The sequence below is a fragment of the Megalobrama amblycephala genome, linkage group LG21 (genome assembly GCF_018812025.1).
Source record: "Megalobrama amblycephala isolate DHTTF-2021 linkage group LG21, ASM1881202v1, whole genome shotgun sequence".
NCBI lineage: Eukaryota > Metazoa > Chordata > Actinopteri > Cypriniformes > Xenocyprididae > Megalobrama > Megalobrama amblycephala.
Window position 1 is genome coordinate 9,812,678 of NC_063064.1, and position 18,579 is coordinate 9,831,256.

Here is an 18,579-nt window from a genome sequence, read left to right on the forward strand (position 1 = left end):
AAGTTAGATAAACTTGCATGGTTCTTGTTGTGTGCAATTCATCAATGCACAATCTACATAATACTTCATTTAAAGGCAAAAACTATTGCCTCTGAAACCATGTGGTAGGGCAAAATATATATTAATGAATGACTAAATTTCTGGTTCTGGATTCACAAAACATTCTTAACTGCCATGTTCTTCTTATTTTTCTCTTTAAAACTAAACTTTAAATAGGAATTTGAACCTCTTAAAGTTAGGATAAGCTCCAGCCTAGTTGTAAAGACCTAATAGTAAGATGTTTAATGAATTTATCGGGTTGTTTAAAATACAATTTTCAGCATAATTTTCCTATTATCCAGATTGTAGTGACTCCAGCCCCCCGTTAACTGAACTCATTTTGTTAACTGAACTGTTCATATAACTCCATATTAGGTGTGAGAAGAGGAAACACATTTCCGATCTGATGACCCAGAAAGGAACTCAAATCCCATGTCACAGTCTAGTCCTACACAATGAGGCTGAAACAGAAACTTGTGCTTCACATGGAGTGTTTTATTGGCTCCTCTGGTCTTAATTAAGACTCCGGATATCCACGAGGCCAGCGTCCCGGTTTAAGCCTGTTCTTTAAACATCTCGTAGAATTCACCTCCTTTTCTTTTCTTTTCCTGCCTGTTTGTTCTCTGCATGTGTGTGTGTCCTTTGGGCCCCTGAGCTCAATTACATTCCAAGGATTCTGGGGATGTTCCTAATAGAAGCAGGTCTTTCCTTCTCTTCCATTAACTATATGCCCAGACAACAAAACACCTGCTTCTCCATCTCATACACAAACAGCAACAAATAAAACACAGCAGAAGCATACTGTAAGCAGAGGAGACAATTGACTGAACTTACGGCATGAACGATGATTTAACGTAATTGCAATTCAAAGAAATTCAACAGTCACAAAACAGCGAGGAGTAATACACCAACAAATAATACAAAACGAATAATTGCATTGTTAATTTCATTACACTTAAAATATTTGGTAGAACTTCAATTGGGGACAGCAATTCCTCACATTGGAAATGAATTTTCATTAATATTAAACTAGACTGTAATCTTAATGTAATCACAGCGGTGAAAACACCAAAGTAACTCAAAGTAACCAATATATCTAATATAGTATATCATTTATACATTTACTACAATATTATACCACATAAAAAAATTATATTAATTGGTTTGCTTACTATTTTGTATTTTTCTAATTGCAAACAATATTGTTCACTGCACATGGAACAGAAAAAGAAAACATGATCAGGTTCTCAAGCACTAAGAGCTTAAACGGAAGCAAGAAAATCTGACAGTCTGTACAAAGTACAGGAACATGACAAAGTAGTGTGATCAATGCCATATACTTTGCCTTAGACAAATATGTACATTTCTATGCAGATTCCCAAATAGAGTGATTCAAGTCATCTGGTGAAACTGTTTTCATATAGCGATATATCACAGAAAAACAAAATATCGTGATGTCATTTTTTTTCTATTTTAGTCACCAAATAGTGCAGAAATGTATTAAAAGTAGGCCTATTTCATAATGATTGGTTCTTTTTGATGGTTTTTTTTGTATTTCTCAGAATCCTTAAAACTAAGTCCCCCTGTATTCAATAATTTTATCCCCTAAAACTCATCTTTGATCACCAAAATTGCATATTTAGACATTTTTTTTCTGTGGGAAAAAATAAAAAAAAAATTCTTCATGCCTTGAAATAGCCTGAATGTAACTCTACACCCTTGCTTCATTTAGTATACGCGGAACCATGAATATGCAAATTAGCCCCGCCTCCACTCACTCACACCAACTCATACTCCACTCGGTCAGCTTACTGAGGTAAACGCTGCACGAATGGTATTGCTCTTTACAACGTTGGACACATAACTGCAATTAATATAATTAGCCTTTTGCTTGAATATGTTATCAAACAGCTAATAATGTGTTGCTAATGTTACACAAACCATGTTCCCGTTCTTCATCTCAGAGTCAGACAGCTGCTTTCTAACAATCAGCATCCTTACAAACGCTTTGAACAACTCAGAACATCAGAGGTGAAAGGCATATAGTTCATCATTTCATTATAATATACATCATGCCATATTGCTAAATCTACCCGATTTTTCATATTTGTTAAGAACATTCAGTTAATGATATGCTAAAGCCCGGCCACACACTGACGTGATTGGTTACAAAAAAGTTTGTGACATCAGAAACGCCAGCAATTTCAAACCGCATTTGGTTCACTGCAGTTTTAAGGAGAAAATACTCAGCAAAGGTGTTGACTGAAGAATATGCATATGGTTTGTTTTATTAAAAACACCACATAGACATACAAACAACATTAAACACTAGATTTTCACCACAGGGGGTCTTTAAAAAAAATAATGATGTACTAATATATCTCCTGTTTTTGTAAGTTTATGCTCTGCTAGTTTTCATGTTTATGGATCATAAATACAGAGGATTGAATGGTATTTTGGCTCAAGAGGACTCAAATATTTTCATTTAATATGGTTATCAGCACTTTTTGTTCGGTTTTGATGTTCAGCATCTGTCTTTGTGAACATCACTCAAGAGTTGCACATTCTCATGAAATTCATTTTAAAATTATTACTTCTCGACAATTTGTTTATAAGCCTTGCATTGCAATAAATGAATAAAAAAAATAATCTGCAACTAGTTTGCATAAGTCTCAGGTCTGTTGTATGTTTGGCTGTGGTTGGAGCGAGTCAAACCATCGCCAGCAGAGACAGCAGGACAGGACATCCTCTCACCCTCACACGCTACGCCACATTCCTCCAGCTGACATCAGAGCCCATGACATCAGACTCGTCCTCTGCGTCTCACTCTCGCTGTCTGTCTCGCGTCTTCATTACCGTGTGTAACGTAAAACAGTGTTCAGAGGAGGAAACCTGATGCTGTTACATTAACCTGATTCTGCTCTGCATGCGTCTCGTATCTTTTCTTAGTCTACATTTTCAGCTCTTCCAAAAATCTTCGGTAACACTTTACAGTAAAGTTCTCAATTGTTAACATTAGTTAATGCATTAGCTAATATGAATGAAGAATGAACAAGATATTTGTTAACACTTAATTTCGATAGTCCACTTTAGATATTCTACTGACTATACGTAACTTTACAACTACATGTCAATTTATTCTACTAACCTGAACCCTAAACTAACAGCCTACTAATACTCTAATGAGAGTTAGCTGACATGTAAGTTGCAAATTAATGAGTTAGTAGAATGTCTAAAGTGGACTATGGAAATAAAGTGTAACCATATATGTTTTAAAACTATTTATTAGTCAAAATATATTTGTTCATGTTAGTTCACAGTGCATTAACTAATGTCAACAAATACAACTTTTGATATTAATAATGTATTAGTAAATGTTGAACAAAATTAACTTGTAGAACTATTGTTGATTGTTTTTCCTGTAGTCCACTTGCAATGTCATTTTATTTTTCATGCAGAAATATTTCATATACAATTTATCCCCATCAAAATGTTGTCTCTAAATCAATCAAAATAGACAAGGAAATAAAAAAAAAAATGCACACAAAAGCCAATACTAAATTATAGCAAATTATATCAAAATCTCTACCAGCTTCCACCATCGGTCTGTATACCCAGTTCTACATAAAGTGAACTCTTTTTAAATCTTTATTTAATTAGATTTTAATAGAATAAAGCACACACACACACAAACTTCAGTCCTGAAATCTATTAGTCTCAGCTATCAGATTTCTTTGTGACTTTCATTGTTTTTGTTTAATCAAGAGGAAATCATCATGATATCCCACGACAGACCAGAGGTCTGGCTCGACACCCTGGTTTTACCGCATCCAAACACACTATTCATGTGAATCACTAACAGACATGATTAGTGCTGGATTAGGCTCCTGTGAATTAAACCTCAAATATTTTAGTAAAGTAATACCTTTTCTTTCCCATTAAGTTTTTAAGTCCTGTAATTGTGTCGCTAATACAAGCATTCTGCAACAAATACCTATACCTTAAAAAGAAAAGGGGGAAAAAAATACTTTTACACTGTTTTATAACTATTGTGTTGAAAAATACATTTATCACACAAGCTTAAATCACCCAGGATTCTGATTCTTTTATTAATACATGACCAACGGAATAACCATCATCTGTTTATAATGGACATCGGACTAAGAAAAAGCCAAAGCAGACAAACTTCTTGTGTTGTTGCTGTCATTTTTATGTAAACTTTGAACCTTTCTTCATTTCTGAGACTAAAGTTAGTGGTACTTTTGTAGTTTTAGCTCTAATATTTAAAGATTTATTACATGAAAATGATACAGATGTAAAAAAATTGTATACTTCAATATCTAATCAAATGCTGGCTGAGCCCTGAATATCCTCTTACCCTAAAACCAACAGATCCATTCAGAATAAAACTCAATTAAAGGCCTCATGGCACAAATGTATCACATTAATCATTCAGTCTCTACAAGTCAGGTTAACAAAAACAAATAAAATTCAATTTTCATTTCACCTGTTTGTCTGAAAGTTCACCGTGACAGTCCAGTACACAAATATGTTATAACTAAGGCATTATAAACTGTAAAGGACTTGGTAAACTTGGTAAGGACCCTTATTAAAGTGAGGCCTGCACATTGTATATTTGCATTTCATATTATTTGTAAAATTTGGCAATAACATAACTAAACTTTGAAACAAAATCAAACCTTATGGTTAATTTGTCCTGAAAACTGATGCACAAAGCAACAATTAAGATCCTGAAATGAATGAAGAGGTTGTTAATTGAATGACTAGCTGCATGAATTCCTAAAAGCTGAAAAGTTGAACATTAAAATTCAAGAATGTCCAAATAAATAATTTAACAATAAGCAATGAGGCAGTTTGAGAAAGGGAAACACACTCTTTTAACTTACTCTTTTAGTCAAAGGAGTATCTTAAAAAATGCAAGAGCAAATATGCACTATATTTGAACTTGAATGATGACAAATGTTGGAAAATTTCAATTAAATGAAAATTTGACCACGATATGATTCCAATAGACTTCAGTGAGACTGATGCAGATTCACACTTGTCATCTTCTCAGAGTGTCTCATCAAATAAAGATATCACTATCAGACAAATATGATTAAACCTGCATTAATTCACAGGCTCACTGCGTTATCTGTCAGTTTTTGTTATCTGATCTGTTAAAGCTGTGGCTCATTTCATATTTCAGCCAAAGAAACGTCGGTATATCCTACTGACCTTATGTGCCAGAGAAACAAGCGCGCCGCCATCTTTAGAATTTTGTGTTTGAACTTCTGTTCTTGTGGTAGCTCTGTATATTTCTATGGCATCGCTGTCGACGAGTAATTAGCTGGTGAAGTGGATTTACTAATTGTAGAGTTAACAAAAGTTATGAGAATTGCCAGAGATGGCCATGCATTCTGCCTGGTTTTCATTGTGCGGACATTTGACAGTTTTACCAATGTTCAAGAGGCCTTTTATAATTATAATATCTATTATATAAACTAACATTTCGGCATCTGATATTAGGTCACCAGATAAGTGAGCGTTTGTGAAAGACTACAGTACATATTTAGCATGTTTTTAAATTTGTTGTAATGTTCACAATTTAAATGTATTAAATTGTAGACTGAAGAGTCCAAAAATGATAGACTGATAAAATGATAAAAATGATACACTCCAAAAAAAAAAAATGCTGGGTTAAAAACAACCTAAGTTGGGATGAAAATGGATAAACCCAGTGGTTGGGTTAAATGTTTGCCCAAATTGCTGGGCAGTTTTATTTAACTCAACTATTGTTTAAAAATTACTAAATTGCTTGCTTAAAATGAACCCAAAGTATGTTGGAAATTAAAAATCATACACAATTACTAGAGGCAACAATAATAATCAAATGGTGAACATTTATTAAAGCAATTTAATAAATGTTTATTGTTTGATTATTATTCATTGAACTTATTAATAATTGTTCATTTATTAAACATATTAATACTTGTTAATTTCCAACATATTTTGGGTTCATTTTAAGCAGGCAATTTAGTCATTTTTAAACAATAGTTGAGTTAAAGGTTGGGCAAACATTTAACCCAACCACTGATTTAAAATGACCCAATTGCTGGGTTTGTCCATTTTCAACCCAACTTGGGTTGTTTTTAACCCAGCATTTTTTTTAGAGTGTAATTTTTTCCTTCAATGAGCTCTAAAGCAATGAATGGTGCAGACATAGAAATATGTCTAAATAAAAAATTGTTGCCTCGAAAGGCAATGATTCGATTTTTACAGCAAAAGCAACATTTCTTACAATTTACAATCACCTGAAGGCTGAAATGAATCAATGTGCAGTTTTCTTGCAAAAAGCTTGGAAAACTGCCGCCATTGAAGAATTCATTAGCACAGCAAGAGACCCAGCAGAATTAGGATTTCTGGGAAATGTAGTTTTGAGTAACGTCATTTTAAAGGCAATGTGGTAATTCAAAACCTTCTGCCATCTGGTTCTATAATCGCCTCCCACTCACAAAGAGCCTTTTCTCGTCCCTCGGCTCGTGTTTATTTTGTGTTCTCTCTTTTGTTTACTCTTATGGCACAGGTACAGGAATGAGAGATCGGGTCAGAGAGACAGAGCAAAGAGAGATGGTCGAGATATGTCTGGAATTCTCCACATGTGCACTTAACCTGTGCATGAACTCCAGACTACGGCCAAATGTTTTTCAGCTAGTCATGGGAGTAACATTCTCACCACTAACACAAAAGTTCACTTCAGCCATAGTGTTGTGAAATCCACTCTTCTCAGGAATATGGTGAGAAATCTATTTAAAATGTATACATGTTTAAGATATATTTGTTATGTCAGTGTTTACCAGTTTGAATTGTACCAAAATTCTGGAAATGTTTGTAAGGTTAAAGCTGAGCACACTTGTTTTATTTTGAGAGGCAGAAACGACAGAACCCATGAGAGAAATCAGTTTCACAGCAAATGCTTGTTACTGTTATACTATGATTTGCAGCCAATCAAATTTTTAGTTCCTGAGTTATTTGAGTGTGTTTCTGCTTTAAAGTTCACAGCAAAACACTGCTGTTTGAGAAGCCATTCAAAGACAATATATTTCACTAGAATATGGTGAATGCATAAATTCAACATGATATTATTTATTTTCTTGGTATTTAACATCATCAATAATGTGTATTTCATAAGTATCTGTGGTGAGTGCAGGACTATTTGAGTTTGGATTTGTTTCAGCCCTAACTCATCTCTAGCTATATTTTTTCCTCTTTTGGAAAGTCATGGAAATGCAATAGTGGCTGGAAATGTGAAAAGGGTTCATATATTTACCACTTCCACTTTCCAAACCTGGAAATGTGAAAAGGGTTCATATAGAGCAGCATAAAACCACTCAGGCACATGCCAAATGCAGAATGATAGGCTTTAATGTAACCTGAAAGCTTCACATTCAAAAGTCCATAACAGTTACATTCAAAACATTGTGGGAACAAAAGTTCATGTCATAGAATCAATGCATACAATGCATAGTATCAGTGAGAAACAATGCATACTCTATCTGCACCGTAAGTAAAGGCACCAGGGTTATACGAGTCCACCAGACCACTGAGGCTTGCAGCCAGCGGCCGGTGCAGGGCATGTGCCATGAGGTCTGCCTCCAGTACTTTAGGCTGGAGAGGACGAAGTTTGATGAGCTGCTACAGAAGGTGGGATTGCCAACTCCAAAGTAAACTAATGCCGTGCTATTTCTTAAAGAGGTAGCTCGCTTTAAAATGAAAATTCTCCATGATTTACTCATCCTCAAGCCATCCTAGGTGTATATACTATCTTCTTTAAGACAAATACAATCGTAGTTATTTTAATAATCACCCTAATGCTCCCAAGCTTTATAATGGAAACCACATGTTTGAAACTCAAAAAAGTGCATCCATCCATAATAAATGTGCTCCACACGGCTCCGGGGGGTTAATAAAGGCCTTCTGAAGCGAAGCATTGCATTTGTTTAAATAAAATATTAATATTTAAAGTGTTAATTCACCCAAAAATGAAAATTCTGTCATTTATTACTCAACCTCATGTCGTTCAACACCTTTGTTCATCTTTAGAACACAAATTAAGATATTTTTGATAAAATCCGATGGCTCCATGAGGCCTCTATTGCCTGCAAGACAATTAACACTTTCAATGCCCAGAAAGCTACTAAAGACATATTTAAAACAGTTCATGTGACTTCATGAAGCGGTGTTTTTAAATCGCCCATCATTTTGGTATTTTGCCGCACAAAAAGTATTCTCGTCGCTTCATAATATTAAGGTTGAACCACTGTAGTCACATGAACTGTTTTAAATATGTCTTTAGTAGCTTTATGGGAATCTAAAAGTATTAATTATCTTACTGTCAATGAAGGCCTCACTGAACCATCGGATTTTATCAAAAATATCTTAATTTGGGTTAAAAAAGGCCTTCTGAAGCAAAGCGTTTGAGTAAGAAAAATGTTTTTCTAACACAGATGTATCGCTTCACTTCAGAAGGCCTTTATTAACTCCGTGTGGAGTACGTTTCTGATGGATGGATGCGCTTATTTGAGTTTCAAACAGGTGGTTTCCATGTACTGCCATTATAAAGCTTGGGAGCTTCAGGGCAATTATTATTATATCTCCAATTGTGTTTGTCTGAAAGAAGACAGTCATATACACCTAGGATGGCTTGAGGGTGAATAATTAATGGGGTAATTTTCATTTTAAAGTGAACTAATCCTTTATGTCAGACGGCTGGCAGTTAGTTTGCAATGAGTACCTTGATTGAATGTGAAATGTTTAATTTTATTGGGAAAATTGTGATTGATGAGATTATTCTCTCCTGCACGCCGACACGGCGATCACATGCCCTCCATATCGGTAGTTACTGCTGAAAGTCGCTGATCATTTGCATAAAGATAAACTTTACTCAACTTTGTCGTGTCGATGGACATGCCCACATTGTGTCATGCAATGTCAACATTTGCTCATGCCACAAAAAAACAACAACAAAAAACACTGAAAAAGAGATAATGTTGCTGTGAGTCTCTTACCTATGTAAACAGGGCTTAACTGATATTTGAAGGACTAACATGCATGTAAAGTCTACTACTTATTAAGAGAAAGCTTAAGTGAGTTTTTGTGGATAACAATCAAACTGCTGTAACTTAATGCATTTCACGGACAAAGCAAGCAGAATTTCATTTCACTTTCATTTTTCGAATTACAATCAGTTTCCAAAGTCTTCATCTGTGACGTTACATTGTCTCTAGACTGAGGGTGTGACTATGTGCGACACACTCACTGCGTCATGAGCCACACACCTATTAGCAGTGATTGTCAAGCGCTTGTGACTGTAAACATTCCAGACACTTGCACAGCCACCATCACAGTTTTCAGAAATCACTTGTGTTCTATTGCTTGAGACACTGTACTAGCAACACCAATGTCATGGGTTCAATGTTTGGATTAAAGCAGCTGCCAAATGTCATGTAAAACTCTTGGTGTACAGCAACTGTAAATGTGAAGTACATTGCCAACAATTATACCTTATTATTTAATTTAAAATAAATGAACATAAACAGCCAATTATAGGTTATTTACATATTAAATCACAATGAGCTAACTGTTGTTCTTATGTTAAGAAATAATAATAATAATAATAATAATAATAGCCTAATAATAAATAAACTACTGGTACTTTGACATAAAGAAATATATGAAGGAGAGCACTGATTTTTAAAAAAAAAATCGTATTATGAATGTGCGTGACATTCAGAAAATGTCGCATTTGATAAGCCCCCCCAAAAAAAAAAAAAACTCTTAAATTCAGGGAAACAATGGAACATTCACATCCTGAATTATGTAACTGTTTAACCCCATCTACAGCTACTAAGCGACGCTACAGTAACGCTCACATTATAAACAACTAAGCTGGCAGCATTCCAAGCGCGCGCTTCCATTATTATAAATGTAACTAATACAGTATGTCGCGTCGCGCGCTTGAAGACTTGCGTTCTCGCTTCGCGTTGCGCGTCGAAGTTACTTGGTTCTTTAACAAACATGGACGGTCACAAGAGGAGTAAACATAGTCCACAGAGTCTGACGAGTTCGCTGAACTGAAACTTTTTCCATTTTATTACTCTACAACGCAACAGTCGAAAGCGTCACGGTGGGTTTTTCGAGGGGTGGGGCGTTGTATTTTCCCATCGCTGAAAACTTGCAAACAGAAACATCAAAGCATCCGCATCCCTTTCTTGATACGATACAGAATATGTCGATCACTTAACCGATACTGGTCACATTTGATATCTATCAATATCTTCATTTTTTTAAACCTTTCTTCGCTTTGGGAAAGTAAATTTTCCATAATTTGCTTCCAAAGTTCGATAGTAAAATTATGGAAAACGATGTGTGTATTAATGTGTGTGGGTTTAAACGACTTAGATACAACAACACGACGAATGTAGCTATTATTCCCAGAAACTTATGAAAGCCGCCATTCCCAACAAAACCAAGCAGATCCTGAGCCGTCTTTTATCCAGCTCTAGAGACAATGATTCCATAGAAAGCTGAAGTTGATTTGTCAAGGACACTGCAGCTCACATTTGTACAAAGAAAACCACTGGTTTTGGAAAGCAACAGTCAAATACACAGAAAAGTACGTCTGCGTTACCTTTTTGCTGTTTCTGCTGTTGTATCCGTTGTAGGGGTTGATTCCCGTCCTTGGCGGTACGGAGAGCAGCATTTTTCTCAGCACGGTGTCCGGAGCGGCGAGGCTGACGTCAGTGAGAGGAAGTTCAGGCGGGATCGAGTCCCGCCGTCGCCAAGACTGAAGCCGCTTGCCGCTGCTGCTGCTGCTGTGTGTCTCTGTAAGTCCGCCCGGGTCCTAGCGCCACAACCAAAGCAACCATAACACACAGAAACCTGCTAACGCTGTATACATTTTGACAAAAGTGCATCTATATACTTGCCGTTGCATAAAATCTTGTTGTGGAGAATTTATCTAACGAGATGTGCTTTGGAAAAGTTATACTTTCATTTTTATTCGTCTTAATCCATCCATTTTTAATTAAACTTTGTGTTTGTTTTACTCATTTGTATGAAAAACACTTTAAATTGCCATTGTGTCTATACAAATAAGCCAGACTTGCATTTCAAAATGTCAATGAATCAATGAAATAATGCCAGATTTTAAACTAAAACCTTCCAACTACACATTCATTTTATTCCAGAGTTATATTTTAGTCCAGAGTGCCTTTTAAGGGGTAAAATCACTTATCCAACTAACAGGGAATGTTTTCAGAACTATAACTAACATTCTGGCAATGTTATGAACAAACGCTCTTCAAGTAACATTGATACAACGTTTGCTCAAAGTTATTTGGTCTTTAATAAGGTTCTCAAAACATTAACATAAAAACATTATCTATACATCGTTTATGGAATGTTTTTCTGAAATGTTTTAGTTGGACGTTCATCTATCATTTTTTAAATGTTACTACTTGTTTTAGAACATTCGGAGAACATTCAAAAGTAACGTTCCCTTAATTTAACTATTGCTTAAGAAAAAAAAAAAACTATTGCTTTTTTGGTGCGCCAAAAAAACAAAATAGCAACTTATTTAGTGATGGCCGATTTCAAAACACTGCTTCAGGAAGATTCGGAGCATTATGAATCAGCGTATCAAATCATGATTCGGATCGCATGTCAACGGCTGAAATCACGTGACTTTGGCGATCCAAACCTCTGATTCGACACACTGATTCATAACGCTCCGAAGCTTCATGAAGCAGTGTTTTGAAATCAGCCATCACTATATAAGTAGTTATTTTGTTTTTTTGGCGCACCAAAAATATTCTTGTCACTTTATAATATTAATATTGAACCACTGTACTCACATGAACCAATTTAGATGTGTTTTTAGTACATTAATGGATCTTGAGAGAGGAAGTACCATTGCTGGCTATGCAGGCTTCATGGAGCCATCGGATTTCATCAAAAATATCTTAATTTGTGTTCTGAAGATGAACGAAGGTCTTACAGGTGTGGAAGTAGGCCTTCTGAAGCGAAGCGATGCATTTGTGTAAGAAAAATATCCATATTTAACAAGTAATAAAGTAAAACATCTAGCTTCCACCAGACCGCCTTCTGTATTCTACTTAAGAAATTGTAACGCCTCTCACAGTTCAAAAAGCTTACTACATCATACGCCTTCCATATTCAACTTACGGAAAAGCTTTTTTCTGTAAGTAGAATATGGAAGGAGGTCTGGCGAAAGCTAAATATTTTACTTTATAACGTGTTAAATATGGATATTTTTCTTACACAAACGCATTGCTTCACTTCAGAAGTATGTTTGTGATGGATGAACTTTCTTCAGCTCATACTCATTGGTATCGTTCACTGCCATTATAAAGCTCGGATGCATCAGGATATTTATTAATATAACTACGATTGTGTTCATCAGAAAGAAGAAAGTCATATACACCTAGGATGGCTTGAGGGTGAGTAAATCTTGGGGTAATTTTCATTTTAAAGTGAACTAATCCTTTAACAGGAACGTTAGCAAAACATGTTTTTGTTAGCTGGGTATGCAGTCATCTCTACTCATCTCTCATTTGACACAGTTAACCACCAGATCCTCCTGTCAGCCCACACAATGAAGGGCATCTCAGGAACAGCACTCCAGTGGTTCAAGTCTTATCTCTCAGGTAGGTCCTTCAGGGTGTCGTAGATGGGTGAGGTGTCTAAGTTGCAACAGCTACTGGTGTGCCTCAGGGCTCAGTGCTTGGACCACTTCTCTTCTCCATCTACATGTAATCACTAGGATCTGTCATTCAGAAACATGGCTTTTCCTACCACTACTATGATGCTGATGACACACATGATGATCCGACAGTAGCTGCTCACATCTCAGCCTGCCTGACACACATTTCTGGCTGGATGAAGGACCACCACCTTCAACTCAACCTTGCAAAGGCAGAACTGATTGTGGTCTCGCCCAACCCAACACTTCATCACAACTTCTCCATTCTGCTAGGTTCGTCAACCATAACTCCTTCCAGGACAGCCAGGAACATTGGAGTTGTGATTGATGATCATTTAAACTTCACAGACCACATTGCTAGAACTGCCCGGTCCTGCAGATTTGCCTTATACAGGAGGATCAGGCCCTTCCTATCGGAGCATGCTACACAACTCCTTGTCCAAGCTCTTGTTCTATCCAGACTAGACTATTGTAATGCCTTCTTGGCAGGCCGTCTAGCATGTACTGTCAATCCTCTGCAACTGATCCAGTATGCAGGAGCAAGAGTGGTCTTTAAGGAGCTGAAGAGAGCGCACATCACACCTCTCTATTCATTTACACTGACATCAAATTCAAGGCACTGATGTTTGCTTACAGAACAACCACTGGTTCTGCACCACTATACCTAAACTCACTATTTCAGACTTATGTGTCCTCCAGAAGCTTGTGTTCTGCAAGTGAACGCCGCCTTGCGGTGCCATCCGTAAGAGGCACCAAATCACTCTCACAGACCTTTACCTGAACTGTTCCCTGCTGATGGAATGATTTTCCATCGATTTCAGATAAAAACATCTTCTAAATGATTAAAGGTAAATGTACTTTTCTTTATCAGATTATTAACTTAATGTAGATTGATTCAATTCTGATATTAAATAGTATTTCTGACTTTAATAAAACTGGTTAATTGCTACCACATGAAACACACATTCAGGTATTTCACAATGTAGAAATACAGGATGGTGAAGTTTGTGAGGGCTTCCAGTGTTGGTTACAGCCTGAGTCATGGCTGTATAATGAACTTAATTCAAGACAAATAATTCTTTCATATTACTCAGTGAGTCAAAATTCACTGTGTTATGCCATTTAAATCATTTATGGACACTGGCTACATTTCATAAGATGGTTAGCTTTAAAAAATAATTTGATAAAATACAGTTTGGTGTTCTTCGTTCTTTTTTTTTTTTTAATTTTATGTTTTTTACAATTGTTTACTTCATCGGAATGGTTCGAAACTTGGTAAAAGTTTTGGCACTTGCTATGTGAAAACACACACACACAAACCATGGACATGATTTGTAAAGGTTAATTGTTTCTGGGAAAAAAATGTCCTCGCGGCCAAAAGTGGCCGCTTTCATCTAATGTATATATTTAATTCTTGGCCCTTTAAGTCTGTTCTCCAAAGCACTCAAGATTTGACAGTTTAAGTTGGAAATTAATTTTTCTGAATAAAATATAACTATAACTACTGCATAAATATAATTTATCCCCTAAAAATACAAACTATTAAATACAAAATATCATCGAACAAAAATATAGTACAAATAATTAATTATTGAACTCAAGCTAACTTGAACACCTTTTATATGTCAAGGTTGACCCAAAAGGTTTAGAGCTTCTGTAGTTGTTGACAAAGACAACTGTGTAACGCAGTTAACATGGATGATGCATATTTATCAGAAATGTTCAGTTCTTTACTTTGAAAATGTTGCAGTATCACAATAGGACATTTATAGTACATATACATAGTACACAACAGTTCATATCATTTTCCAATGATTTTTTTTTTTTTTTTTTTTTTTTTTTTTTACTTTTTACAAAAACACAATGAATACAAAGGATACTTTATATATACACTGTGTGCAGAATTATTAGGCAAGCTGACTTTCTGATCATATTTTTTTTCCAAGCACATTTTACCAATTTCAATCCACATCAATCTTAATAACTACTATTAATAATGTTTTTAATCATTTATAAGTGATATATAATTGTTCATGAAGGCTGGAAATGAAAAACGCTTTATATTCAGGTGTGCAGAATTATTAGGCAGGTTTTCTTTTACAGGCAAAATGAGCCAAAAAAGAGATTTAACTCAGACTGAAAAGTCAAAAATGATTAAATACTCATGAGAAGGACGCAATACTAATGCAATACTAGAAATTGCAAAGTTAAAGCATGACCAAGGGAAAGCAAAATGCTCATTGGGTCAGCGGGGTCATACAAAAACAGGTGGAAAAGAAAAGACACATGTTAACTGCAAAAGAGTTAAGAATTAAGGTGAAGAGTTAAGTGTGAAACCATCAGGAACCCTTTAGTCTCCAGCGCCACCATTTTCCAGAACTGCAACCTACCTGGAGTCTCCAGAAGTGCAAGGTGTCAAGATCTCAGAGACTTAGGTTAGCTAAAGAATCCTAAAAAATGACCCGCTTTTAATAAGAATCACAAGCGGAAGTGTTATAAAATACATGAAGACTGGGTTTTTATATTTATATATATATAAAGTTCTGGACACATCCTAATTATATTGATATTAAACCAAATATAGAAACCTGAACTAATATTTTCAAACAGAGACTATGGACTCATTTCAAGGCTGTATGTTACTTCAATGAACTGCCTTAATAATGTGTTGCAGCTGCAGAATGTATTTGCAAAAGCTTGGTAGAATGAGCAGATGGCGACATCTTGAGTTCAATGTTGAAAATAAAAAATGAGGTTGTGTAATCCGCCCCTTTCATACTGCTTGTCTGCAGCTGTACAGTCATTAGTCACAGGGCCCCTCCAATACACACCTGTGGTGCAAGATTGTTCGAGGTCAAAAAAATGCCAACTGCATGGCCCTTAGCACAGTGTTTCTCAACTCCAGTCCTCGGGACCCACTGCTCTGCACATTTTGTATGTATCTCTTATTTAACACACCTGATTCAGATCATCAGCTCATTAGGAGAGTCTGCATGAACTGAATTGAGTGTGTCATATAAGAGAGACATACAAAATGTGCAGAGCAGTGGGTCCCGAGGACTGGAGTTGAGAACCACTGCCTTAGCACACACTAAATCCATACTAACATAACACCGCTTTAGAGCAGTATGTGAGGCTAAGTGTATCCCATAATTCACTTTCAGGAGCAAGACAAAAAAAAACATTCTGTTCAGTTTATCAGAAACATCAAACCTATTCAAAATCCTTCAAATTTCTGGGCCAATTTTGAATGAAAATTCAAAAAGTATGTAAATTCCTTTGATAAATAAGTTGTATTATTCTGTTGGGGAGGAGGGTGTGCTCTAAAACACTGCGGCAGATATACTCTCAGCTCACACCCAAATACTTTCAGTCCCTGTCAGATTATGTAACGGTGTGATATTTTACAAGAGTGGCTTTTATAGCTGCTGGTTCTGAGAAAAGATGGTGGGCTCTGTCCCATCTTAGACCACATTATCAAAGTGCCCATTCAAAATGACCACACTGAAACAAATCCTCTCGCATGTTTGGCCAGGATACTGGTTTATCTCAGTGGACCTTAAGAATGCCTATACTTTCATATTCAGATTGCCTCATCATTCACAGACGTTTTTTTTAAGTTTGCATTCTAAGGTGCAGCGTATAAGTTTACAATCCTCCTCTTCACTATGTCATATATTCACGAGTTCACACTTGCAAATAAGTCAGATAAATAAATGTATTTGGCATGCTGTCCAAGGAGAGGACTCAGAGTTCGGTATTTGGCCCCAACCCAGAGTACTCCCCCCGTATTCTGGTTTAGGAAGATAACCAGGTGAGTGTGAGGAGACAGGGTGGTGGAGGGATGCTGAAAAACTGTCGAGGAACATGGGTGAGTTGACTGCATATTTATAGTGTCCTCCAATTATGCTGATTGGGTAGACATGTTGATTACTGACAGCTGGTTGAAATGACGTGATGATTGAAAGGATCATTTGAAAGCACTCCTCCCGAATTTTAATAAAAAATCATTTCATGAAATGTGTTGATACGCTTTCTCTCCCCACTTGAGATTGAGTGGAGTTCACATGCTGAATTATCTGGTCATGGACACAGACTCATACTTATCAACCAACTTTTATTTTTGGGGCTGCCTGTAAATATGCAGAAAAGCAATATACTTTTCTGAAACCCAGTCAGCGTATATGTTTAAAAATGCTCCAAACTGACATATTTAAGCATTTTACCAAAAAGATGTGTTTTCAAATGTATCTGAATTAATGTACACGTATCCAAGCACTCACAGACCTTAATCAGCTCCCTGAGCTCAAGCTGGGGAAAACTCTTCCCTTAAAGTGTTTTCAGAAAACACTTGGGTTGATGCCCACTGCCTTGAGAGTGCATGATTAGGACTGCTTCACTTCAGCTTTGGCTGAAAGCCCCCATCCCACTTTGTATCTGGCATGTGGGCCTCATGCGTGTCACAGTGACCCGCAGCTGCCTGGATTCTCTAGCCCAGTGGTTTTCAATCCTGGTCCTGGAGATTCACCACTCTGCACATTCTGTATGCCTCTCTTATCTGACACACTCCTAACGAGCTGATAATCTGAATCAGGTGTGTTAAATAATGGAAACATACAAAATGTGCAGATCGGTGGATCCCCAGGACGAGGATTGAAAACCTCTGCTCTAGCCCTGTGATCAACAGAGTGCTGTATTGTCAGGGCAGATCACAATTGACCATATTGCACAGTTACCTCCTGGTTTTTGTTAAGCCAGCTTGGGCATTTCCGGTGAACTGTCATTCTGTACTCGCTGTACATCGACACAAAACCATCAATGTTTGACTTTTTAATGTTGTATTTATATGTTAATGCAGTTATCACAATAAAGATTGCAATAAAGACAAAGCTACTGGGAACGTTTGAATAAGAAACACGCTGTCTGTAATTAGATACGCTCACGCAACATTTTTCCAATGCTTCAAATGTGTTTTTAATGTGATTACTAAAAACATTATTTGTTCACCCTTCTGAGTCTATCCTGTGATGGAAATATTTTATGTCAACATGAAACTGCAGAAAATGCAGACTAAGGATGCTCAGGTCAAAGACCAGTCACATGATTAGCTTATATCATTACAAACCAATCACCAGAACAAATCACAGTGATGAAGATATTGATTTTTACCCAGCTGTAAGACTTAAATGTGCATGTATCTTTCTATTCATGGAGACTCACTCGTTGTGACGAGTGACCTCCCGGCCGTAAATAAAACTTTATTTCTACAAAGAGCAACTTGGAAGTCGTGTCAGGTATATGCTGCGCAGCTAAATAGAAGATCTACGCTTAAAAGACAACAAAAGTAACAGCTAAAGTGTGATTGAGGTAGTGAGGAATATAAGTTATAAAGATTCTACACTCAAAAGACAACAAAAATAACAGCCAAGTGTGATTGAGGTAGTGATAGTAGCTTCTTGATGGGACGCCGTCACCATACTTCAGGGAAGTATTGGATTGTGTTGTAAGTATTCAGGAATTCAGGGAATTACCTAGAGATACTGTAGTATTATATTAACAACTAGGAGTTGTTTAAATTGTCAGTGGTGAAGTCAGATTTGTATTGAGAATTTCCACGACAATCCCCATTTGTAAAACCAAATGTTTCAAGATGTAGAAAATACATTTGATAGAAAACACTTTCATTTAAAAATAAAAAAGACATTAATTACCACTATAACCGACAGAGGAGCATTTATTGGCTCATATTAGCCATT

At 36.3% G+C, this 18,579-nt stretch overlaps 2 protein-coding genes and 1 long non-coding RNA gene across 3 annotated transcripts in view; 2 read left to right on the top strand and 1 right to left on the bottom strand.

Moving 5' to 3' along the window:
• The window catches only part of rbms2a (RNA binding motif, single stranded interacting protein 2a), a 66,373-nt gene extending 55,516 nt beyond the window's left edge, over positions 1-10,857 (bottom strand). The window contains 1 exon segment of the mRNA XM_048172062.1: positions 10,730-10,857. Coding sequence (XP_048028019.1) covers positions 10,730-10,801 — 72 coding nt within the window. The 5' untranslated portion in view covers positions 10,802-10,857.
• On the top strand, positions 6,145-11,146 carry LOC125256241. Its single transcript, XR_007182081.1, has 2 exons — positions 6,145-6,836; positions 10,764-11,146. It is a non-coding gene; the product is annotated as an uncharacterized LOC125256241 (long non-coding RNA).
• A 1,533-nt stretch (positions 11,147-12,679) lies between these two features.
• Positions 12,680-13,753, top strand: LOC125256710. The gene is made up of 2 exons (XM_048172911.1): positions 12,680-12,767; positions 12,884-13,753. The coding sequence occupies exons 1-2, from the start codon at positions 12,716-12,718 to the stop codon at positions 13,444-13,446; spliced, it is 615 nt and encodes a 204-aa protein (XP_048028868.1). The 5' UTR covers positions 12,680-12,715; the 3' UTR covers positions 13,447-13,753.
• The last annotated feature ends 4,826 nt before the right edge of the window (positions 13,754-18,579 follow it).

Excerpts from the sequence above, each read along its gene's own strand:
- LOC125256710 (XM_048172911.1), top strand. The coding sequence starts at position 12,716 with ATGAAGGGCATCTCAGGAACAGCACTCCAGTGGTTCAAGTCTTATCTC. Across the intron at positions 12,768-12,883 it reads GTTCAAGTCTTATCTCTCAG|GATCTGTCATTCAGAAACAT; the intron begins GTAGGTCCTTCA and ends TGTAATCACTAG.